The sequence below is a fragment of the Myotis myotis genome, unplaced genomic scaffold (assembly GCF_014108235.1).
Source record: "Myotis myotis isolate mMyoMyo1 unplaced genomic scaffold, mMyoMyo1.p scaffold_m19_p_9, whole genome shotgun sequence".
NCBI lineage: Eukaryota > Metazoa > Chordata > Mammalia > Chiroptera > Vespertilionidae > Myotis > Myotis myotis.
Window position 1 is genome coordinate 72382838 of NW_023416401.1, and position 26845 is coordinate 72409682.

General features: G+C 36.4%; 1 protein-coding gene across 3 annotated transcripts in view; it reads right to left on the reverse strand.

The window, feature by feature from the left end:
- Positions 1-2930: 2930 nt before the first annotated feature.
- ESF1 (ESF1 nucleolar pre-rRNA processing protein homolog) overlaps positions 2931-26845 on the reverse strand; it is a 62807-nt gene continuing 38892 nt past the window's right edge. The window contains exons 10-14 of one of the 3 annotated variants that reach the window (XM_036322044.1): positions 15483-15604; positions 13047-13134; positions 5615-5688; positions 4243-4389; positions 2931-3356 (exon numbers count right to left, since the gene is read on the reverse strand). In XM_036322044.1, the coding sequence (XP_036177937.1) occupies positions 3063-3356; positions 4243-4389; positions 5615-5688; positions 13047-13134; positions 15483-15604 (725 nt within the window). In that variant the 3' untranslated portion in view covers positions 2931-3062. Of the gene's footprint in view, positions 3357-4242; positions 4390-5614; positions 5689-11670; positions 11907-13046; positions 13135-15482; positions 15605-26845 lie in introns of those variants that run through there. The other 2 variants (XM_036322042.1, XM_036322045.1) reach the window with 2 other exon arrangements.

Here is a 26845-nt window from a genome sequence, read left to right on the forward strand (position 1 = left end):
ATGACTCTGGATGCTATAATGCTGACCTGTTCTCTATGGTCCCAACAACAACAGCAACAAAAATCCAAATAAATGTGACCCTAAGAGTAACCCAGCCCTGTCGGGTGTGACTCAGTTGGTTTGGCATCCTCCCAGTGCACTGAGGGTTGCCCATTCAATCCCCAATTGGGGCACATACCTAGGTTGTGGGCTCAATCCCTGGTGGGGGGCATGCAGTAGGCAGCCAATTGATGTTGTGCTCTCACATAGATGTTTCTCCCTCCCTTACCCTCCTTCTCTCTCTAAAAATCAATTAAAAAATATGAAGTCACCCAAACTATCCTCCAATGGTTTGAATTGTAACAGTGGCCATTTTTTATCCAGAGTGTTACTACCAGCAATTATTTATTGAGAGCCTAATGTTCTTGATGTAGAATGTTTATTTAATGCTGTACCTCATAATGCTATTCTAATTTTTTTTTCTACCTAAAAAATATCACCTCTTTGAGAAAAGGAACTAGGGCTATGCATAAGTTACGTGCTCAACTTACCTGTTATAATCAATTATGAGCCTAAGAAAATGAGATTTATAATTAAATACAGTGTCTTAAAAAAAAAAAGAAGGGCTCAAAAACAAAAACTCAAACCAAAACAATTAAAATCCAAAGGGCTAAGCTTCCCAGAAACCTTGAAGTCAAACTGAGTAATCCCTACACTATAAAAAGTTTAGAAGAAACAAGTCTTTTTCCTTGCATAAATGAAATATAAAAAATTACATAACTGTTCACAGACTAAATTCATAAACACATTAAGATTCATGATCTTTCAATGACAAGTGGATAAATATCAGGAAGTTCACATTGGTAAACAGGAACAATGCTTTATTGGGTTGAATTATCAGTTGTTTATGCTAGAAAAACCCAATTCCCTGTACAATACTCTGCATTTTTCTCTGTTATGAGTAATTTAAATGTCTTCTTTTTTCCTTTCTCTTTCACAGTCTATATACCTATTATCTTTTGTTTGTTGCTGTTAATCCCCACCTGAATATATTTTTTTCCATTAATTTTTCAGAGAGAGTGGAAGGAAACGCAGAGAGAGAAAGAGAAGCACTGATGTGAGAGACACACTGGTTGCCTCAGGGGATCAAATCTGCAACCCCGGCCAGGATGGCTCAGTAGTTGAGCCTCGACCTATGAAACAGGAAGTCACAGTTAAATTCCTGGTCAGGGCACATGCCTGGGTTGCTAGCTTGATCCCCATATGGAGTGTGCAGGAGGCAGCCGATCAATGATTCTCTCTCATCATTGATATTTCTACCTTTCTCTCCCTCTCTGAAATCAATAAAAATATATTTTAAAAAACCTGCAACCCAGATATGTGCCCTTGACTGGGAATTGAACCTGAGACCCTTTTGTGTGAAGGCCGATGATCTAACCACTTAGCGACACTGGCCGGGCTACACCTATTATCATGTTATCATTTTTTAAAATACATTTTTATTGACTTCAGAGAGGAAGGGAAAGGAAGAGAGAGAGAAACATCAATGATGAGAGGGAATCATTGATTGGCTGCCTCCTGCACGTTGGACCGAGCCCACAACCCAGGCATGCGCCCTTGACTGGAATTGAACCTGGGCCCTTTCAGTCCCCAGGCTGGTAGGGCATTGATGTTGGTTTTATATACGTACATTCTTCTTTATTTTTTTTAAATCCTCACCCAAAGACATTTTTCCATTGATTTTTAGAGAGAGTGGAAGAGAGAGGGAAAGACAGAGAAAAATATTGACGTGAGAGAAACACAGATTGATTGCCTCCTGCATGCGCCCTGACCAGGGTTCAGGCCAGGGAGAAGCATACAACCGAAGTACATGCCCTTGATGGAAATCAAATTTGGGACTCTTCGGTCCGCAGGCCGAAGCTCTATCCACTGAGTCAAATCGGCTAGGGCTACATACTTACATTCTTAAAAAAAATTACTACATTGCTTTGGCCAGGTAACTCAGTTGGTTATGTTGTCCTGATACACCAAGGTTGTGGGTTTGATCCCAAGTCAGGGCACATACAAGAAGCAACTAATGAATGCAAAAAAAAGAAAAGAAAAACAATACTACATTGGTAGACTTGAATTTTTATACCAAAAAATGTCAAATTAACTATTAACCACAAAGCTGGCTGAACTCCTATGTCTTTCAGAAGCTACTATATTTATCATTCGTTCCATGTGACCATCTTGGTTTCTATTTTCATTTATTTATATAGCACACCTAATTCCTCTAAGTGGACAGTGAATAGTTTATAAAACCTAGACTAGATGAGATCCAGGCCTTGAAGGTGTGTTTTAATTTAAAAAAAAATTAAGATTCCTTAAACTTTATAGCAGCAAATCCACTCTCGAAGCATTCCAAAAATCTGAAGGGTAGATGAAAGAATTATGTTACTTAAAAAAAAAAAAAATCATTGTAGAGCTCACGAAAATTTCAGAGCAATGAAAACCTAGAACTGCCTCTTCATGGAGTTGTCCCCTTAAAGAAGAAAGTTTTTCAGATATTTTCCAGAGAGTAGCTTATTTGAGATGCTTAAAATAAAATAAATCACTGATATATAAAATAATAAAAATACTTAGTACTTTTTATTTACAAATTAATTTCATAATCCAACTATAATAAGCATGTCCAAACAACAAAGAAAGTTATTGGCTTCCATCCATTAGGGCTAGAAAAATAAATTCGGCACTGTGTTCTATTTTTTCACATAGAATTGTAGTCTTTAAAAGAAGCTACTTTAGAATAATTTTCTAGTATGAACTGAATTTGATAAAATATAAAATTTAGTATTTTATAAATACTATAATTTAGATTAACTGAATTACCTACGATTAATCTGTGGAAAAACAGAGCACAAATATGTCAATCATCCACAATTAGGTCTAACCATTATATGCAAGAGACATTTTTCAATAGTCAGAGTAAGACTTTATTCATATTCTTGAAAGGTAGCTTTGTTCCCAATAAATATTCTTTCTACCACTTTTGTAAACTTTAGAGAGATCACATTTCTAATCTAAAAAGAAACAACATACAGCTATTTGACTTTTTGTTTTTTTCTTGCTTGAAACTGCTCTGTTTTGTTTTTTACCGATTTAATCAACATTGACAAGGCAGGATCAATGGACCTCTTTTGTGATTCCTTTTGAATTTCACTCTCTTTTTTCTTTATTGCCTGAGTTAGTTCTTGTTCTTTTTGTTCTCTTTGACGGGCTTTCTCCTCAAGAATTTTGTCCATAGCTTTTGTTTTCTTGAAGTTAGGATCCGAAGGGTCCAAATTGAACAAGTGGGAAGTATACATTGCCTGAAACCGTGCATCCTTAACATTTACCTGTAAATCCAAAAGGAAAATAAAAATAAATTAAATTATTAAACCAAAAGGCCCAGAAATGGGGCCAAATTTTAAGTCAATGAGTTGTTATTGGGGGATGAGGGGATCACTTCATAAGTTATATAAATGTTTAACCACTATGGTGTACACTGAAACTAATATAATGTTGAATGTCAACTGTAACTGGAAAAAAAGTTCAGTGAGTGGCTAACTGTATAAAAATATAAATGTGAGTAATTTGCATAGCTTCATTAGAAAGTTGCTTTCCCACAGGATCTTCAATGGACTTTTAAAGCCTACTCTTAGATCACAATGTGCAGGACACACTTCCAATCGTGCAACAATCTCCTTGGAAGGGAACTGTAGTGGTCTATACATATGTGCCTGTAGTATACTGGCCACGCAGATGAAGGATTGTCGAAGTGGTTCCGGAGGCGTGGTACCCAACGCTTACAGTGTGAAATCTGTTTCTGGCTGAGATAAGTCAGCCAGAGACGGTATCTCCTGCTGAAGTTTTATGCAAAGTCACTGTATTGGAAGTACATTAAAACATTTTTAACCTTAGTGCCCAAATGAGTAGCTACTGAGGGTGATTCATAGGTGAAAAGATTTGGGAGACCACTATGGAAAAGGAGGCACCCCTGAAACCAAGATCTGGTCAGATACAAGCCCCAAATTTATCTTCTATCTTTCTACCAAACCACCATGGTTTCACCCGGTGCTCAACTGGCTGTGTAGGACTAAGAGATGGTAATTTTGGTTCCATAGTCCTTCCTAAGACATCTCAAGGCTGACTTTCACTATGTTTAATTTTTATCTCCAGACCTGACTCTAGACTAGAGTCAACACCAGCTTTAAAAGGCTAATGGCATCTGTCCCTGGTTACCTCAAAGTCATCCTCTAATAACTCCTTCTTTTTTATAAGCTGTTTTTTCTTCTTTTTGCTTAGATTCTGGTGCTCCACAATCTTGTTGTAATTGAAGTGTTTCTTGTTCTCTTCCTCCTCATCCATCATGAGCAAAGCCATTTCAGCCTATAAAGAGGAAAAAAAAGTTCAAACGTCCAACAATGTTTTTCTTCCCCAAACAGGAATATGGAGTATGAAATGCCCTCCAGAAAAGGAGAACTCAGTCACCAATGATCCAGGATAACATCTGTTATCTGTAAACTGATTGTGGATTACGGAAACTCACAAAGAAACCCAGAGATCTTTGTACTGCTGTAAGCCACAGATAAACGCTTCAGAAGCAACATCACTGACAGTAGGAGAAGGGTGAAAGTCTGTATTTACACCACATTCCACGTTAGTGTAACTGGTTAGTAGGCTGTAGGAATGAGTCCCCAAGTCACCCAAATAAAAATTTATCATTTTCACTTTGGTCTTTTAATGCAGTGATACTAAATACAGCAAACATAGTATTTTGTGGTACAAGCTACTCTTTAAACATGCATATTAACAACAAGAAATTTATTTTCCTTTTGCCTTTTTTGCATTTATTGTTTCAATATTGATATGTTTCTATGAAGTGATCTATCTTAATATTTGTTTCTGAACTATATCATCTTTTCCACTAAATAGGTATTTTCTACCGACATGCGATAGTATTAAATGTGAATTCTCAAGAACCAAGTAAACAATGATGTATACTAGAGAAAATAAAGAGGATACTGTCAGACTTTTGTGAATCTTCCAATATTACTACTTCAGACTGCTTTAATTTCCTTTTACTTTCATCACTGGCACCTACAGTTGGTTTTCTTTTTAGAGCCATTTTCCACAAGAGAGCTCATCTTTGTGCTCCTTAACTCTATGAGTATTACTGTATATGCAATAAGTGGAGAACAGAAAAGGTCCATTAAAACGCAGAGTTTAAGTGACCAGCCAGGCTCACTCCCAAATACAGATGTGGATATCAGTCATAGGGATGTTGTTGACTCCAATTCCTGCCTCAGCAAAAATACCTATTACTCTGAGCCATGGGTCTTTGGAGTCACTGAAGAAAAGGTTCACTGCACTTCAAAGAAAAGACTTTACTTTTGTACATTAAACTTATGATTTTTATAATAATAATGAGAGAAATTAGGATTTGATAAACCACAGAAAGCAGTCTGTATTATGGGATTTATTTTTTATTAAATTGTTTTATTGCTTAAAGTATTACAAAGAGTATTATATACGTCTCCTTGTATTATGGGATTTAGATGAACTTCATTTAAATTAGCTATGAATGATAGTGTGAGTACCGATGATCGCTTACCTTTTGTTTCTCTATTTCAGCCTCCTCCTCTGGAGATGGGCCATCTGTTGCAGATTTCACTGATTTCTTCTTTTCTTTTATACCAAACAAAATTGGAGGGTTAAAAATTACAAGACTATCGGCAACAATATGTTCACAGTAGGAACAAAAATGTAAGATATCTAGGAATAATCCTATATAATAAAAGGCTAATATGCAAATCCACTGAATGGTGGAATAACCGGTTGCTATGATGTGCGCTGACCACCAGAGGGCAGACACTCTATGCAAGAGCTGCCCCCTGGTGGTCAGTGTGCTCCCACTCAGCCAGAAGCTGGGCTCACGGCTGGCGAGCACAGTGGCGGTGGTAGGAGCCTTTCCCACCTCCACGGCAGTGCTAAGGACCCATCAGGGGTCCGTAAAAAAATATTACTGAGAGATTACTGAGAATGGAATAAATATAATACTTCTGGATGAGTTAACTGAATATTATAAAAAAGCAATTTCTCTTGAAAGTGATGTATAATTATATTATTAACTGAGAGAGAAAAACCATAAGATCATTTCAATACATATAGAATAAGCATTTGATGAAATTCTATATCCAGTCATGATAAGATACATACATTTAACGAAATTCTAGATAAAATTCCATTCAAGGAAATCTTTACAAAGATGAACAAGATAGATTTGATATACTAGTGATACAGTTTATTAAAATGTACTACAAAAAATATTGTACTGTATAATACAGAAAAACAATAATATAGCTTAGGATGTAAGATGTAGCATCAGACATTACTTAAAAAAAAAAATCAAGTTATTGTATTACCCCCTAATGTACAGGCAAATAAAATGCAGATAGGTTAATGAGTTAAACATTAAGAAAAAAACCTTATGAGAAAATACAGGGTAGTATAGCTACTTAAACTCATCTGCAAAATGAAAACTTCATCTTTATAATAACAATTTGACAGTAACTACCTGTAAGTAATAGTTTAACAAAACGCTTTCTCCTTGTCTCAAGACAAATTTGACCTTTGGTTAACTTCCTACTCTATTATGAGGCAAAATCACTTATGGTAAGAGCTGGTCCTGACTGGAAAACTGCTTGTATTTTCAGGGGCTCCAGGACTTCTAGAGACCACAGGGTGTTGGCTGAGATGTCCTCATCCTAATGGGAGGGAGAATGTGCAGCAGGTAAGGGCACTGGACTCTGGAGCGGTGACTTGGCTTTAAATTCTGGCTCTACCAGCGGAGTTTAGCTGTGGCAGTTTGTACCTGTGTCCTTACCTGTAAAATGGGGATAATCGCACCTACCTCATAGGGTGTTGTGAGGACTAAGTAAATTAGTACATGCAAAGATCTTAGTTAATGCCTGCCATGTGGCACTATAAAGTGCTTGCTGCTACTGTTAGGATAATCTGACTAGGCTTCTTGGTGATCAGGCTGATTGATGCCTTTTTTTTCTTCCTATTTTGTGGCTATTGGAGTGAAAGGAATTCAAAGGGAGTTGGTTTCAGGGTGCTAAGGTGTGAAAGACTAGTCTGAAAAGAAAGAGGGTTCAGAATCTACAAAGCCATTGTTGTGCTACTCTAGAGCATTAACACACAATGCCGGTCTTCTCTGAACTGCTGGACCCTGTCTTTTTGAATAAGCTGTGTTCTGTCTTTCCAATGCAAAGAAACAATGGTCTCTGAAGTTTATGGTTAATGTTTACATAGCACTTTACTATGTCAGGGAGTAGTACTGTTCTAGGATACTAGCCTAATATGCTAAGTGTCTGGTCGTCCATTCAACCAATCAAAGCATAATATGCTAATGATATGCTAAGGCTGCTCAACAGCTCGCTATGACGTGCACTGACTGCCAGGGGGCAGACAGTCGACCAGTCACTATGACATGCACTGACCACCAGGGGCAGACAGTCAACCAGTCGCTATGACGTGCACTGACCACCAGGGGGCAGACCTCTAACTACTAGGTTAGCTTGCTGTTGGGGTCCGGCCAATTGGGACTGAGCGAGAGGAGCCAGACATGCCCTGGAGCTCTCCTGGTCCCTCCCCAGCTGGCCAACCTCCCGCATCCCTCTCCAGCCCCAATCATGCATGGGTGGGGTCCCTTGGCCTGGCCCATGCCCTCTTGCAATCTGGGACCCCTGAGGGATGTCGGAGAGCCAGGTTTGGCCCAATCCCGCAGGCCAGGCCGAGGGACCCCACTGATGCACAAATTTGTGCACCGGGCCTCTAGTCTTTACATATATTAACTAATTTAATTCTCATAACATGAGATAGATTCTATTATTTATTATGATCCCCATTCTGCAGATGAGAAAACTGAAGCAGAGAGAGGTTAAATAATTATTCTCAAGTTTGGTAAGTGAAAGAACTGTAATTCACATCCAAGTACTGTGGCTCAGGCTCTCTCCTGTTAACCACACTACCCTCCTCTGCTATCAAATATTCCCCCTGTAACAGCCTTTCTATTTAAAATGCATTTTGATGTGAAGTAAGAAAGTAAAGTTCAAAGTCTAAAGTAGATAGGCTTTAAGAACTGCTTTGTGTGCATTAGGTCCCTGCTGTACTTATGTAGCCGTGCCCAGCCGAGAGCATGCCAGCATGAAAGTGCTGCTGGTTCACCCCGCACACTACCAAGGCATCTGTCTACACTTCTAAGAAGAAATACTATTGTATGCAGCCCCTTTCCTTAGGATGAAAATCTTTTTTGCTCCTATTTCAAATGTTTTTCAGGAAATGATGTATCCACTCTAAGAATATACTTTTTTCTCTGTTTTAAATGTGTATATGTGTGTGTGTGTGTGTGTGTGTGTGTGTGTGTGTGTGTGTGTGTGTGTGTGTATCATCAAGGTTTCACTTTCTTTGGGTCTGACTCCCACACCCTAAGTTCCTATGCTCTCAAGGCAAGAGCTCCTTTTGAAGTGAATGGACAAGTGACAAATATAGAAGATCATTCTGTGGGAGGGGAAAAAAAATCAGGCTGTATCTGATTAATCCATAACAGAGATAAAGATCTTCACATACAGCTGTGGGAAATAATTTCAAAGAGCCCACAATGAACTGTTCCGGATTTTATAACAACCTGGTGAAAAGTCATAAAAATAAACTTGAAAGGAAGACTGCAGCAAGGGAGGAAAAAAAGAAGCTCCAAGATGGTCAGGGTTAAAAATGATATCCAATTTTAGCGTGATGAAAATGTCTTCGCTCACAAAGAATTTACTGTGTGCTAGACTGAACTGTTTAGCCAAAAGATAAATAATGTGTAGAGATCCTTTCTGCACTGTTAACAAGACCATATTAAGAGGGCACATCTTAATTTATCTTTTTCCCTTTGGAAAGTTTTCAGACCTAAGTTAAATGAAGAGTACGATAGAAATGAAAGTCCTATTCTGCAGTTATCTTTATTTTTCAGTGAATTATTTGGCAAGTTAGAAACCACACACACCTCTTAAGACTGCTGCAAAAAGTACATATGGATTGACTCTACTAGGATGAATACTAACAGAGACTGGAAATCAGGTATTAGAGTTTTATAGTTAAAAAAATAAATCTAAAAAAAATCCTTACTGAGGCTGCTATCCCTTTAAGCAAAAAATGTTAACAGAGTACATCTATGGAAAAAAATGTGCTGCAATAAATCGATCTGTAAAATGACTATCTATAAAAGAAATTCCATTTTTCATTACTTGTAATGTCATAGAACTGTTCCCATAAAAACCTTCCTCCAGAAGGTTTAGTTAAGCACTTCTTGTGAGACAGTAGTTAAGAGAATTCAGTGGAGGGCAGACATGGTCTCAGTACTGACCAGACAGGAGTGGTAAACCCACTACTAATTCACTTTTTGCAGCACATTCCTAAATTCAAAATCACTTGCCCATAATCAGATGCAGTCTGTTAATCTTTCTCTGGACCTGGGCATTCTGGCTTTGCTTGGAAATCCAGGAATTCCTCATGTCCGGCTCTTATACATATTCCTCATGTCCTGGCTCTGGCTTTGATCTACACAATGTACTTGTGGAATTACAAAATGTAAAGGGAACCCATTAGGGTTCAAGTTCTACCATCTACCACTTGTCTTACACAATTCAACTATGTTTCTTGAGCTTCAGTTTACTCATCCATAAAGTGGGCTGATATTTGGATTAGAGGACAGAATAAATATAAAAACATTTGCAAACTGTAAAACAACATATGAGCAGTACACAATAAGCATTCCACATACCGGTTGAATGAATAAAATACGTGTACCATATTATTAGATTTTCAAGGTGGTTTATCAAATATCTAAAGTTGTCAAGACAAAGGCTACCTTTTAATGGGGTATATTTACATGTGATGTACTTTATTTCACTCCTACTTCATAAAAAACAATCTTAATAAGGAGCTTATGCAATTAGAAAACAGTAACTTTTACTTCATGCTACAAGTACATTACATTTTTGAAACTCATTTGATATCAAGTTTGAAGTTTACAAAAAATAGAAAAATTATAGCAAGTTTATAGTGTAAGGGGAGAAAAGAGAAGGAAAAATTAGAAAAGATTTCTGGCATTCAAACTGGCTCCTAACCCAAGCCAAACACCATGTCTGGCATCAATCAATGAACTCAGTTCCTCCCTAATTTGAAGAGTGTAAGTTCAGTTCTCTGGGCTTGCCTAGGGCAAAGGTATCATAAATGTACCCAAGTCTATCTGGTTTAAAATATATCTGTCTTCAACCATGGGATTTGAAATATATACATACATATCCTTCCAAACATTAATGCTGCTCCTCCGCAGTTTCTTAGACTTTCCCGCTACCTTCCATGTAGTACCTTTGCTAGTATAACAGTGACAGTCCAATCCTGCATTCTCCTCTCTAATCAATGCTTTCTACCTCCAGTCCCATAGTTTGAAATATTATTTTACTGATCTGTAATCTATATTTATACTTTGACTACTCAGCATATCTCCTACACTAATATTTACATTTGGATGTCTAACTGATATCTCAAAGCAATTATATACAAAATGAACCTACTGACCTTGCTGCCACCCAAACCTTCTGCTCCTACATTCCCTCCTCAGTAAGTGGAAGAGCATTCTTCCAGAGACTCAAACCAAAAACCTACGAGTTACGCTAAATTTCGTCCTATCTAACTAAATTAGCAAGCCTACCTGCCAAACATATATCAAATCCCACTCAGTTTTTTCCTTCCAGTTCCATTACTGATATGCCATCTAAACCAGCCATCATCTCATCAAGACCTCTGCAAAATCCTGATCTCCCAGCTTTTACCGATGCCTTTCTTTAATCTGTTCTCTGCACAGGAACCAGATTAATGTTAAAATATACACCAGACCATGTCACATACTTGCTTAAAGACCCTTCAGTGACTTCCCACTGTCAGAAGAACAGCATCCAAATTTGTTTCCAGGACAACAAGGCCCTGCAGGGTCAGTCCTGCATCCCAGCCTGGCCAAATTCCCGCGCTGTCCATGCTCCAGCTGTATTGCAGTCTCAATTTCTCCACCACAAGTTCTTTCTCCTCTCATAGCCTTTCTACCCACTTTTCTCTCATTGGCAATGCTCTTCCCCCAGCTCTTTATGCCTGATTCTCTCTTATTCTACAGGTGTCAGCTCTATTATCACCACCTTAGAGAAACCTTTTTTTGCCTACCCTGTGTAAAGTAAGCTACTCTCCTTATTCCTCCCCATTTTATCCTCTATATTACTGTATTTATTTCCTTTAAAACACTGACCATATTCTCAAATATTCTTATTTGTTTACCAGTTTAGCATATTTTCCCTAAAACTATACCCAAGGGAGGTAACCTTGCCTATATTACTACTGTTGTATGTCTAGCCTAGCAGAGTGCCCAGCATCTGGTAGGCACTCAAAAGTGTTTACTGATAGAATGAGTAAACAAACATGGCAAGATACCATTTTTTAGTGCTAAGTTTTATATTAAAACGTTCTCAGCCTTTCTATTATTATTTTTGCTTTAAAAAAAAAGCCCATATATAATTACTCCTATGCAGTATTCTGAAATCAAAAGTATATTGAAAGCAAGCAAATTTTATCTATACTTTCCCTTGGAACTTATGACAGTAACTTTAGAAAAAGCTTATTCACAATTGAAATGTGCTGATTCCAAGAAATAAGCTACCCAAGCCATCAAACCATTTAACTTACTCTTTGAATCCTGTCCTGAGTTCTGCAATCAGACCAGATTTCACATGCCAAATGAAGCACTTTGGAATGAGAACAAGGAAACTATAATGCTTTGCATTTCTCCATATAATAAACTTGGTTTCCTGAAATCAGAGGATAAGACTAAAATCCATCATCATCTAGAAATGACCGCTCAGGTATGATAAAAAGCAGAACATGCTAAGTTTCCATTTCCCTTTCCAATTCCTAAGAATCTCACATCCTATAATAGACTTTATTCATCTTGATCTCCTTTTCATCAATAAAATGTCAGTGCTAAAAGGCTATAACAACCAGGAAATAATTTTGAGCAATTTTGACTTTCCTGTTGAGAACTATTCTGGCCCACTAGTCACGAGGGACAAGAAGCAGGAAAACTTCATAAAATCCTTCTCTTTACAATGCCAGCTTGGAGTTATTCCAGGAGCAAGCCTTTGGGTTCATGTGTGTGGTATTCAGATCAGGGCAAAGCAAAATGCATGAGAGGGAATGGAAAATGCTTATAGTGGTCTCTGCACTGACTTGTCCAAATCAGGCCTGAACCTTACCACACACATTTATACATACCGAAAAGGTAAGAATAAAAGCATTCAGAAAAGAATGAGTGGTGCAAATGCAATGGAAGTAAGACTCTGTGGATATAGGAAATCAAATTCCAGATAGTTTAGGGAATTCAAGGAAAAAGGGGAGGAAGTTGCTTTTCAGTTATAAGGAAGCAGGATAAATGCAAAGAGAATATGAAACATGGATGTTTTTGTATATTTGAGCAGAAAAACTTTCATATAACACCATGTAAAAATTTTAAATTTATAAATATATCCACTAAACAAATTTATTTCATATTTTCAATTCTCCATAGCCTTTGCAAAGAGACCTAGAGTGGATGCGTTATAAAAAAGCAGTGAGAGCATACAAGTAGATGACTATTCCATTTTCTTTCAGTCTTTTATAGTCAACCTGTCTATAAGGATATTTCCCAGAAAGGATTTTCCAGTATACTGTTAAATTAATCATGTTACCCAAAACCTCTTGCAATGACATTACTCTTTGCATGTACAGGGAGCAGGCCGACCCTTCTTAATCTGGTCAGTGGTTATACCCTAAGACAGACCTACTTATAAGGCCCTAGGGGAGGTATACAAATACTAGGAATTTTAAAACAATGAGTGGCTTATACTGTTTCAACCAATGTTACCTTTTTTCTTTAGATTCCAATTGAAAACTACAAATGTGTGCTGGCTTACCAATTTTTTTAACTTCTTCAGCAAAGTATGGGTCATTCATATCAACATCAGAGGGAAGTTCATCTTCACTGGACTCTTCAGCAAGAGCCTTAAGGTTGAATGTAAAACACATATAGTTTATTACAAGGACCATCATATATATATGTGTATATATATGAAGGAAAATAATATGATTTCTTTCAAATCACATTTAAATAAAAATAATTTAATTAAACCAGTTAATTAATTGTTCAGTTTATAAAATAACTCCCATCTAAGTTATTCTTCTGTTCAACCAATATTTGTGGAACACTTAATAAATGCAGGAAACTATGTAAGGCAATGGGGAGAAATGAAAGTTATCAGATACATGGTTTTTGTCTTTAAAAATTTTACAATCTATTAAGAGAAATTAGACACAAATAGACATACATATCAGTAGTAATAATTCAAGACAGGAAATGCAAGAAGAGACAAAAATAAAATGATACAGACATTCAAAGGAGGAAAATACTTTTAGATGGCTAGTCAGTGAAGAGAGGTGGCCTTCTCTCTCAGAAAATTGAGAAAGAGCAGTGTGTTATAAATAGTATGAGTAGTACATTATGGGTTATCTTTTAAATTATTATTTAAAACACTTTATTTGTTGGTTAATTAAAAATAACAGTTATTTTGAAAATTCAAATATATGTAAAAGCAGTTGGGATATCCACCTGTTCATTTTTATCACCCAAATTTCAGCAAATATCTTTTTTTTATCCACAATCTACCCCTAAGTACTCTTGGACTATTTTTAAGCAAATCTCGTTAGTTAAATTGTTGCTAATAAAATGTGAATAGACTATCTACTAAATTAGCATGTTTAATTAAAAATTCAAGTCTATAAAATAAACAGAACACGTGGGAACCAAGATCAGACTTGAGTTTATTCCCAGGAATTTAAAACATGAGTCATTTTAACAGAAGAATTTAGAATGCACATTGCTAAGCATCATCCTGCACGCTGAAGAAGACCCAGCAAGCCCAAAAATATTCATTATGATATTAATACCCTTTTAAGAACAGGGCGTCTAAATTTTTTTCACTAAAATATTATAATAGATTCAGCAAAAATATGTTTCTAACAAAGATTATGGAACATTTATATCTAACTTCAAATCTACTCATGTATAACTGTTTTTTAGATTTAAACTATACTTATTATCAACTATGGCACATAAACATGTATTCATTTCTTCAATAAACATTTCTCAGTATCAAAATTAAAGTCACAGAGCTGAAAAGGGGAAAACTATAACTTGAAAAATTTTCTTGAAATCCTTGTACATATGGAGAACCTGTGGAGTTGGAAGGGATCTGCTATCACCAAGTCCAGTACAGAACACAGAGTCTGGAACAAACGGGGTGTATTTTTAATGTTATTGGTAAAATGTGCCCAGTTTTTGTCTAATGAAGGGAAGGCACCTAGCAAATGAAAATCAAAGATATAATTTATTTTATATAAATAAAATCAAATAGCTGCTAAAGGTCTCAGAACAAAGGAACTACTTTACCGACCCTACAGAGACCCACTTGTAAGTCTTCCAATAAACTGATGGCTTAATGACCTGTGAAATTATTCTGCCTACTTAGTTTTAAAGGAAGTTCTAGGGAAGAAGAGAGGTAGCATACCAATAATGGGGTAGGGGTCTTACCCCTTTCCCTAGCCACTTACAGGAATACTGACTTTAGGAGTAAAAAAATCATTGTACTCCATTGTATCATTTAGTTCTGTAGCCCTCTATCTTTATAAGCCCTGAAAGTCACAGCTTTACAAAAGTACAAGAGAGAGAGAGAGAACACAGTGCAGTAGAGAGACACTGGAGTGAGAGCTCAGACAAATCACTTAATTTTCTAAAACTATAAAACATCAGGGACCAACTAGAACTAATCATTTAAGATTCCTCAAGTTGTAAAATTCTGTAATTAGTGATACCATCTTAAGAAAATGACTTTACTGATAGAATGCTGCACTTGGTGACAAGAGTATTTTCAGTGGCAAAACCCTTAAGTGGTCTCTGCTATCACTAAAGAAGCTAAATCTGCAATGACTTAATGACAATTTTTATATGCATATATCCTCAAGTAAAGAAGTCTGTATGTACCTCTTTTCCTCAAAAACAAAAGAGAATCAAGCTGTTTCATATCCAGACATCAACTAAATGCAAAATTTTAGAGTATAGCGGCTGTGGATTAAAGTGGCTCTGAGTTTTTACCAGACATTGTATAACATTATGTAGCCTCACAGAAAACACTTAAACTATTAGATTTTCCTTTTTGTCTTTCTTAAAACTGCAATGGTAACAAGGCCTACTCCAGTGAGTGGTTACACTGTGTGATAATAGGTGCTGAGCACCTGGTACTGTTTCATACATAACTGTTGTTCAATAAATATTTGGCCATAATTATCTTTGATACCTTCTGTTTCTTTTTCAGTCTTTTTTTCTCTTTCTTCTTCTCTAAAAATTGTTCCCAAGGAGTCAGTTTATCCTTTCCTTCCAATTTGTTTTTGACCATCTCTTCTGCACTTTCTTTAAGACCTAAGGAAAAACATAAAAATAGTTATATTTAAAATGTAATTTACCAAAAAAGGTAATTTATATATATTTAACAGAGTAATAATGTAAAATGCAAAAGTGAATTTTGCAATACTACAAGATCACAAAATAATGTAGGATCGACTTATATCAAAGCTATTTCCTAATAGCAAACAACAATAAACCTAACCAAACCAAAATAAATAAACAAACCCATCAACTTAATATATGATCAAGCCACTGAAGAAAAATCCTTTATTTAGCCTCAAATTTCATTTCTCTATATTAACTGCTTTGAGATTCTAGTAATTCTGGAACAGGTGATTAACAAAAGCTGATTGGTAAGGCAACCCCTGTTGCAATACCCCAGGAAGAAAGCATTCTCATAATCACTCCTTAAGCACCCTGTCAGGCCACATCTTTAAGATCAAAAGGACCACTAAGTTCACATTCCATTTCGTATGGTTTAACTCTTTCAATATTGTTATTTGCTCTTATATTTCATTAGACTCTAAAAGTCTTTGTTTCTTGTATTCTGCAGCTCCTGAATGTTTCTAACTGGCTTATGTAATAGCTGGAGTGTCTGAGAATGTAAAAAAAAAAAAAGTCCCAAGGCTGATAATATCAGCCCATGGAGACCCTCATTATTGCCAAAGTACAGAAAATATGACTACTGTGTGGTCCCCTTTAATAATAAAGATGTTTGTTTTACTTTGTAGTATTTCTTTGGAGGTCATGGTTGGGCTTGGGGAAGAAGGGGTTTCATATTTATATGATACAAAATCCCTTTAAAAAACAGTAATAGAATGATTCAAAATGCTGACATGGTCCATCCAGATAATCTTCCCAGATACATTTTAAATTCTAAGATAATGAAAACAATCTTAAAGATATAATAATTCTCATTTTTCCTGAGACTGAGAGTTCAGTAAGAACTCTTAGTTCTTACTGAACTCTTAGTTGCCTAAGAACATGCAGCTAGGAAGCTAAACATATGAAATCTGAATTCCTGGTTATCCGAAATACCATAACCAGATACATCTGAAATGCTGGTTTGACTTAGAATGAAGAAATGTAAAGTCCATGAGTAAAATCTAAAGCTTAGGGCCTCAGGTTTGTCACCTGCAAAATGAGGTTGGTCTAGATCAGAAGCATGCAACTGTCCCTTCCAAATACACCATTTTTCCCTCTCAAAGAACATATTTGGTAGAAATTCAAATATATACAACTAAAAGTAGTGCTTTGAATCTTGAGCCCCGAAGGGCAGCATAAAACAAGTACAATAGATGATCTCTATGGTCCCTTTCATGGCTTTTAAACTCAGATTTAATCTCCGAATTTCTATGACTTAGAAAAGTATTAAATTGTATGTATACTCAAGGTTATGTAGATTTGTTTTTATGACATACTGATGGTAGGACTCTGATTCTTTGGATGCCAAATCAGAAACATAACTCTCAGTTTCAAAACGCTGCTTATAAGAAAAAAAACAATTCTCTTTACTGAGCAGATTTTAGGAGAAATGTGAAATGTATAAAACCATGTCCAGATCTCTGACCGAATCAAGAGATACACAGCACCTAGGTCCAAATCTCTGACCGAATCAAGAGACACACAGCACCTAGGAAATATAAACTGGGATCTCCATTTGAGAGAAAGCAGCAATTCCTGACAAAATAAGTTGATTTCAAATAACAAAATGAAATAACATATATTATGCCAAAGGGTCAGGACACAAGCGAGTTTCACATTCTAAATGTATAGTATTATATTATTACATGTGTTTAAATAATAATCTTTAAGGTAGTCTACTACTGTATAATTTCCAAACAAGTTAAGAAATATTTTATTTACTCCAAAATATTAAGTATTATGTTTAGATATATTTTTCAACAAAATGTATTCTCTGATTATAATCATGCATCGAATAATGTCAAGATACTTTCTGAGAATTCATGTTGGGCGGTTTTGCTGTGTGAACATCGTAGAATGCCCTTACACAAACCTGGATGGCACAGCCTGCTCACACCTAGGCTTACTGTATAGCTTATTGCTTCTAGACTACAAACCTGTATAGCATGTTATTGAACTGAACACTGTAGGCAACTGTAACACAATAAGTATTTGTGTATTTCAACATATCTAAGCATAGAAAAGGTACAACAAAAATATGGTATAAAAAATTAAAAATGGTACATACAGGACTGGGAAGTTGCTCTGGTGAGTCAGCGAGTAAGTGGTAAGTGAATGTGAAGGGTTAGGACAATACTATACACCAGCGATTTTTCAACTGGTTTGCTATGGCACACTGGTGTGCCACAAGAATTTTTAAAACATGCATACCTGACTATTCAGTCAGGGGCACTGACCTCTTCTCCCTTAGATTGTCAAATAAAAAAGTGGTAACAACCAACACAACAACAGTTGTTCAGTATGAATGAATCAAAATTATACCTATTTTTTGTCAGATTGACAAAAAAAATATATTTTTGGTGTGCTGCCGAAATTTATTAATTAGTTTATGTGTGCCATGAGATGAAAAAGGTTGAAAATTACTGCTATATACAACTGTAGACTTATAAATACTGTGCACTTTGGGTATATTAAATTTATTAAAAAATCTTTTGCTTCAATAATAAATTAATGTTAGCTTACTGTAACATTTTTACTTTATAAACTTAAAAATATTTTTTTAATCCTCACCCAAGGATATGTTTTCATTGATTTTAGAGAGAAAGAGAGAGGGAGGAAGGGAGGGAAACATGGATGTGAGAGAGAAACATCAATCTGTTGCCTCCCATCTGTGCCCTGACCAGGATTGACTCTACAACCTAGAATCGAACCTGCAAACTTCTGTGTGCGAGATGATGCTCCAACCCACTGAGCCAGCAGGCCAGGGCATTCATTATTATTATTATTTTTTTTTAACTTTGACTCTTTTTATTATAACATTTAGCTTAAAACATAAACACATTATACAGCTACACAAAAATATTTTCCTTCTTAATATTCTTATTCTATAAGCTTTTTTCTATTTTTAAAGCTTTTAATTTTTAAAAACTTTGTAAGCTTTTTTTGTTGTTGTTGTTAAAACTAAAACACAAACACACATAGGCCTACATAGCATCAGAATCATCAATATCACTGTCTTCCAAACTTCCACATCTTATTCTACTGGAAGATCTTCAGGGGCGATAATAGGCATGGAGCTGTTCTGGCTTTTCTTGGGACATAACTTGAGAATTTTATAAAAGCTGTGGAATCCCTCCCTGAAACAATGTACTAGAAAAACTTGCATATTATGTTCAGGGAGTTTACAGATACCCAATGTTCATCTGTATGCAAGGATCCAAGGGCCTCAGGTAAAGAACATTTATAGGGGCTGTAGAGGTCTAAGGAAGATGGGAGTTCATGTTCAACAACTTCAAAACTGACCAACACAGACATTTGTAGGTTTTACATCAGGGTTATTCATTTCAGCACTATCATTTAGGACCAGACACATTCTTTGTTATGAAGGATAATGCTGTGCATTTTAGGACTTTTTTGAGCAGTATCTCTAGCCTATCCGTTAGAAGCCAGTAGCCCCAGTTGTAAAAATACAAATTGTCTCCAGATATTACCACATGTCCCCTTGGGGGGCAAAATCACCCCTCGTTGAGAACCACTGTTCTGGACAATTATTAGAAGACATTTCGGAAAACAAAGGCTATTTCATTATTTGTATTATAAATGATATGGGGTTCTTTTGGCATTTGATTATATAATGTCTTTTCCACTTTAGAAGTTTCATCTGAGTATGCTTTTTCTTCCAACTAGACCAAAGGCAACTTAAGTCACCTTCTTTTGTATTCCATAATATTTAGGACAGTGCCAGACACAGAATAAGTACTTAAGCACTTAACTGATCTGTCTTGAAGGAAGGATTCTTATTCAAGCCAACTGTTTGATCTTTGATGTTTGGAACATGTTCTCTCCAACAGAAAATGAATCAAAACTTTAACATCTAAACAAATGGCCTTTATCCCAAAGCAATTCATGTGGTTTTTTTTAAAGGTCCTATAGCTCTAGAATAATTCATGAAATATTTATTCCCAGGAAATATTTTATATTTTTCTGGCATTTTGTTTATTTACAACAATAAATAGCATCTTCAGTTAAATACTGTCTGTATTATTTTTTGCTGGGCTTTCATATAACACACCAAAATAGTAAAATGACAAATACATTGCCATGGATTAACACAGCACAACGATAACTTAAAAATGCTTTGTTCTCATCATCATTATGAGGTCATTTAAATCTCTTGCCACAGATCACAGTTGTTTATGTTCTAAATTCTCAAAAATATGCCCATCCCAGAAGCCTCTTGGCATATGCACAAGAACATTCTTCAGACAGTTTTAGCCTCATTTGAGAGCAGCCACTATGTGAATGAAAAACAACTCTGTTTTAAGTTTTGCATAGTTTTGTTTAAAAAAATTTTTAATGTATACTCAAGGACTGCCAGATTAGCTAAAAATAGCATCAATAATCCTACAAATAAGGAGTGAAAACTCTTTCAAAGCCAACCATGAACATAGATGACTCAATTATGACAATAATAATTTAAGTGCAATCCATTTATAATTATTTTGGTAATTTGCATACATAGAAAAATAACCTTTGAAAATAAACTAAAACAAGACTATACATTTCTCTTGATGCTACTCATTTGAAATATTCAAAAGGTCTTCAAGGGGCCGGACATGAATAACTTCCAAGTAGCACAATGGGTTTTGTTTATAAAAAACAAAATGCATTCTTTAAGATTTCTGATACAGGCTGAAACTGGCACTTTATATTTTACGAAGACTTAGGATCCAGATAATATTTATGAACACTTATAGCTCGAACTTTATTTACGGTGGCATGTTTAAATCAAACTATCTATATTAACACTCAATTCCAAAAGTAGCTTTTGAAATGTAACTAACCGCTACTACCCAAACTCCCAACTTGGATGGAATTCACTCTGGGTATAAGAGAAAACTACCAATCATGCCCTGAGGAACACTGGCATCAAAGGCACCCCTTCAAAATGTCGAGTTATCCCCAATAGTCAGGGAGATGGAAAAGCATATCCTATCTAATAGAGGGAATATGCTAATTGACCCTCACACTGTTGCATAGATGGCAGCACCCACAGCCAAGAAGAGAGCAGCGCCCGGTCCCGTCAGCCCCGCCTGGGTGGCAGGTGCATGGCCAGGCCTGCCCCACGCACTTGCCTCCAGAGTCCCCTGGTCCCCTCAGCCCCCCAGGGCTGGCCCGAGGTGCAGGCAAGTCTCGGATGGCAGCTGCCCAGCTGCCCACGGCTCAGGTAACCAGGGCCGGCCGAGGCTTGAGCTGCTGGCAGTGGCAGCAGCAGAGGTGTGATGGGGTGTCGCCTTCCCCTGAGGGCTCCCAGACTGTGAGAGGGGGCAAGCTGGGCTGAGGGACCCCCACCTCCAGTGCATGAATTTTCATGCACCAGGCCTCTAGTTTACTTATATAATTAACAAAGGTCACAGGGACAATAGGTCCATATGAGTAATGAGGATTTTTATCAGTGGTGTGTTTTTACTCTCCATGGTAATCAAGCAATTACGCATGCAGGGTTATCATTAAAGCATACTGAATAAGCTAAACTATATTCTTCTCTGTACCATTTTTCACAGTTGGAACTTTATATTTATTTGTGTGATTTTTAAGAATTATTATTATTAATGGCTATCTCCCTTACTAGGTTGCAAGCTCCATGAGGGTAGAGGCCAGAGTCTCCCCCCCCCCCCCCACCCAAAAGTAACTAGTGGCTAGTGGAGGGCCTGGTATAATAAATGTCTGTTGAATGAAAGTAAAAATGAGAGAATAAATTCGTCAAATTTGTTCCCAACTTCATGGACAGGGAGCAGCAATGCATGAAATTAAAAAGTTTGGGAACAATAGTAAACAGCAAAAATTACTAATCAGGAAGAACCAGCATATGTCCTTTGTATGCAGGTAATACTGTTATATATCTACTACATGGAAATAACACAGACAGCCATAATACAAATAATAAGGTTAAGAGGATAATGGCACGCTAGTTTGGGAAATGGTTCTCATATATAGCATTCAATGAAGTATCCAGAGAAGATACTACATGCTGAATGAAAAAATGTAAATGCTTTATGTTGCTAATTGTCTAAAAGCTATGTCAATATATAGGAACTGTTCTACATTTGTCTTTAATTTGACCTTATCATACTCGAACTTCTAAATATCCTTATTCTCCCTTAAAATGATGCCTTCCATTTGCAAGTACATAGAAGGTCCTCAAATAATATTTCACTCAACATCATTTTATTACAAGGTTCGTGAGATGCCATACAGGACTTAACTCTTGTTTATATCAATTAGCCTATGAAAAAATTTACCTTCACTATACACTTTCACTTAAAGTCACAAAACCTATCAAAGACATTGGGTGAGAACTTAACCGTAATTCAGTTTATTCTGAACCAAGTTGTCCCTGATTCTTAGAATCAAATATTCTTAAAAATCTGACTTTAAGTATAAGACATTTGGGCCCCATTAGGGAATCATTGTTTCTATATTTATCTGTAACTTTATTTGTATGTTTTCTTTGCCTTTCAAGTAGTTTGTTATCACAATGTACATAATATCAAGCTGTCCTAATACTAACAGAAGAAAAACCTGGCCAGGTCTGGTGAAGCCATTCTATTTAATTTATGGCAAAGAGGACTGGAGAACTACTTGTTCTGTTATTTTTCACATATAATGTTTACAGACAAGTAGAAAATACATGAAAATTTTTAAATGAATGGCTAAGAAGTTAAGAAAAAAAGGGGAATTTTTAAGAGTCCAGCCACAAAAAGAAAGCTTAGATAGAATTGTGAAACTAGCTCAGAGCAGGAAGTTTTCTCTGGGGACAAATACTAATCTGCTATAGAGGAGAACAGATCTTGGGTTTTAATAGGCTGCTAGCCCAGGAGACGGCAGACAATGTTGAAATCCACATCATGGTAGAATGTCCCATCAGAGATCACTACTATGAAGCCAGGATCCTAACGGGTGCCTTCAAATGGGTGCTGCTCCTCCTCTGACAACTCAGAGGGAATACATGCCTGTTTGGGCTTCGGCTATGGGCAGAACAATGAAAGTAAAAATACATTTTCCCCCAGAGAATTTATAACTACAAGCCCACAAATCCATGGGTTTGTGGCTGGAATTCTCACTATCTGTGTGGGCCAAAAGACCCCAATCCAAAAATTTGGTTTCAATTGGTTTTGGATTGGAAATGCCCTTAGGCACCTGGCAAATACTCTCTAAAAGAGGCACTTTTGACCCAGGCCTTAAAGAATTCCCATAGGTAAAGATCCAAGAACAATGAGATCACAATCAAAATTCAATATGAACCAGAGTAAGCAGAAACAAAATAATAGAAGTCAGACCTATAAAGACTATAGATTCTGGAATTATTCAGATACAGAATATAAAATCAGCACATTAAAAAAACAAAAGAGGAAATTAAAAAATAAGATTATAAAAAGTATGAGACAGACTTGGGGGAAAAAAACTTCCTGAAGTAAAAAACATACCTGAAATTAGAGTCAATGACCAAGTTAACAGCAGACTATATGAGGTAAAGAAAAAAATTAATGAACTGAAAGACAGAACTGAAGAAATTACCCACTATGTTACATAAATTCAAAGGTATGGGAAATATGAGTTATGGAGAATGAGAAGGTACCACACATATAAAATAGGATTTCCAGAAGGAGAAAGTAGAGAAGATGAAGAAAAGGTAGTATTTTAAGAGAAAATGCTGAGACATTTTCAAAACTGATGAAAGATACTCATCTTTAGTACACAATTAATTCGAAGCAATATAAACACATCAAGCAAAAAATGACCTAGATACATCATAGTGAAACTCAAAATAGTAAACTATTTTAAGATGTAGGAACAAAAGGCAGCACTGAGGAGCAAGGCTAATCCTTTCCTGACAGGGTCCAAGAGTGAGTCCCTGGGCCCTGGGATTCGCGTAGTGTGTTCTTTAGTTACCTGGCTTCCTCACTTGTAACTCTGTCAATAGGAGTCAAGGGGAAATCTCTAGCGCTCACCGTAAACTTGATCCTCCCCAGGAAGGGGTAAAGAAGGGAACTGACTTGGCACATCCATGGCACCAGCAGATACCCTTCTCACCCTAATGCTCAACATTAACAGCCTCACCATCAAAATCTGCCTGGAATCCACCAGGAATAATCTCTTTGTGCCTTTTATCTCTATTTATTTTGGTCACCACAAAAAGCCCCTAATCATCAAATTCCTCCTAACCTCCCATGTTCTAATCCTCTGAAGTTAATGGCATAGCCACTCTTTTGCCAACCTCTCCCTTCCCTCTTTAATTCTCTATTGCTAAATTCTCTGGAATTCACAATACATCATCAGTAAAAACCCAATTATATAATTCTGAACATTATGTTCTTGTTCTAAGTAAAACCTGGCTCTCTCCTGAGGATATACAGCTCTTTTAAATTTTGTTGTTGTTGCTAGTGGTAGTGGTGTTTGTTTTTTTCACAGAGCCCTCACATAAACTGGCCTAGAGTGCAGATAGGGGTGTGTGTGTATCATAGTGCTCTTCATTCAGTTTTAAGAAGTGTGGTGCTGATAGAGGGAAGGAAGGGCATGCAACAAGAACAGAATCACAGTTCTTTAGAGATGATTCACCTTATTAATTATAGATAAGAGGTTTTCTTACAGACCCTGGACCCATACCCCCTCCAGGAGATTGCCTATGGAATTCTGACTATTCTCCAGTCCCAGGGACTAGAGGAGCTGGGTTTTAATATCACTGAAAATTAACTACAGTACCTTGTTATTGGATTTCAAGATCCTGGAAGGAGATACACGGACCATGGACCCTGAGGCCATTACCTTGCCCTCCCCTCACCCCACCTCCCCCTTGCATGTAAGCCTTTCTTCCTTAGATATATATAACCAGCTGGCTAGTAGGGGGATATTAGAGCAGAATTTACAGGATGACCTGATGTTCTCTCCATACTGCCTGCATTATTAGAATAAACGTTCATATATGATTCAACCTGGTCTCTGCTTAATTTGGCTCAAGTAGTGATAGACGCTTGGACCCCTTTAGTGTCCAGGGACAGACAAGCAGACTAAAGAGAGCCAAGCAAAGATCCATGCAGTTTTGAAACTTTGGTACATGACAGAGTTGACATGCCAAATTATTGGGGGAAAGGATATTCAATAAATGGAACAGAATATAAAAAATTTTCCATGTAGAAGAAGATGAAATTGGATCCCTTATATAATATTTTTAAAAAATCAACTCATGCCCTGACCAGTTTGGCTCAGTGGATAGAGCATCGGCCTGCAGACTCAAGGGTCCCAGGTTCGATTCCGGTCAAGGGCATGTACCTTGGTTGCGGGCACATCCCCAGTGGAAGGTGTGCAGGTAGCAGCTGATCGATGTTTCTCTCTCATCGATGTTTCTAACTCTCTATCCCTCTCCCTTCCTCTCTGTAAAAAATCAATAAAATATATAATAATTAAAAAAAAATCAACTCATGATGGATCAAGGATTTAAATGTCAAAAACCTTAAACGACTCTACCTTTAATAGAAAACAAAGGTGAACATTGATCTCATCAATGATTTCTTAGAGGAAACACAGAAAGTATTAACTATTTAAAAAAGATTATTTGATAATATTAAAATCAAGAACATTTTACATTAGACAACACTTCCAAGAAAGTGTGTGTGTGTGTGTGTGTGTGTGTGTGTGTGTGTAGTTACATATAGAAGAGACATGCTAGCCTATAAAAGACAAAGGAATTGTATCAAAGATAAAAAACTACTAAAAATCAGTAGAAAAAGAACAAATAATATAACAGAAAAATGGCCAAAGGATAGATATCTGAGTATTTTACTGAGGAGGAAACATATTGTGGCCAATATATATATGAAGAGATGTTTTAACTTATTAGTGATAAGAGAAATGCAAATCAAGTGCTGCTTGTGGGAATGTAAACTGGTATCATTATACTTGAAAAGAATTTAGTGTTTCATCTTGTAAAGCTGAACATTCACACACCATATGACCCAGCAATTACACTCCTTGATAAATACCCAGCAATACTGAAACACATACCAGAAGATGTATAGAAATGTTCATAGCAGCCTAAATCACCATAGTAAACACTAAAGAACATCCCAGATGTATATCCAACAATATGCATATACAAACCGTGGTATGCAGCAGTCAAATGAATGAGCTACAAATACAAAAAATACAGATAAATCTCAGCAATGTGATGTTGAATGAAAAAAAATCAGTCCCAAATGATTTAAAAATATTTAATACAATACAATCCATCTATTTAAAGTATACAATTCAATGGTTTTTAGTACGTTTAGACGTGTAAACATCACCAAAGTCTATTTTTAGAACATTTTCATCTTTTCAGAAAGAAACCTTATTTCTCTCCCCAACAGGATAGTCCAAAACACACCTCCTCTCCTATAACTACCAACCTATTTCCCGTCTCTATAGGTTTCCCTGTTCTGAATATTTTATATAAAAAATGTGGTCTTAGTAACTGGCTTGTTAAACTTAGCACAATATTTTCAAGGTTCATCCACTTTGTAGCATATATCAGTGCTTTATTCCTTTTTTATGAAACTATACTTTTTAGAAATACTATAAATGAGATGAAAATATATACAATAGGCCTAGCCGGTATGGCTCAGTGGTTGAGGATTGAACCATGAACCAGGAGGTCATGGTGTGATTCCTGGTCAGGGCACTTGCCCAGGTTGTGGGCTTAATCTCCAATACAGGGGGTTCAGGAGGCAGTCAATCAATGATTCTCATCATTGACATTTCTATCCCTCTCTCCCTCTCCCTTACTCTCTCTGATATCAATAAAAAATAGATTTTTAAAACAGAAATTCAATATAAGACTGTTATCCACAATAGCAAAACATCAGAAAGAGCCTAAAATATAATATTAGGGGAGTGGTTCATAACTTATAAATTAGAAACACAATGGAATGTGATGCAGGCATTTGATTATAAAGATTATTGAGAAACGTAAAAGTAAGTATGAGAAATGAAACCAAAAAAGGAGAATGAAAAATGGGGATCTATCTACTTATATAAAAATCCTGGGTGGTGTTCATCATGACCAGAACCGCCGTG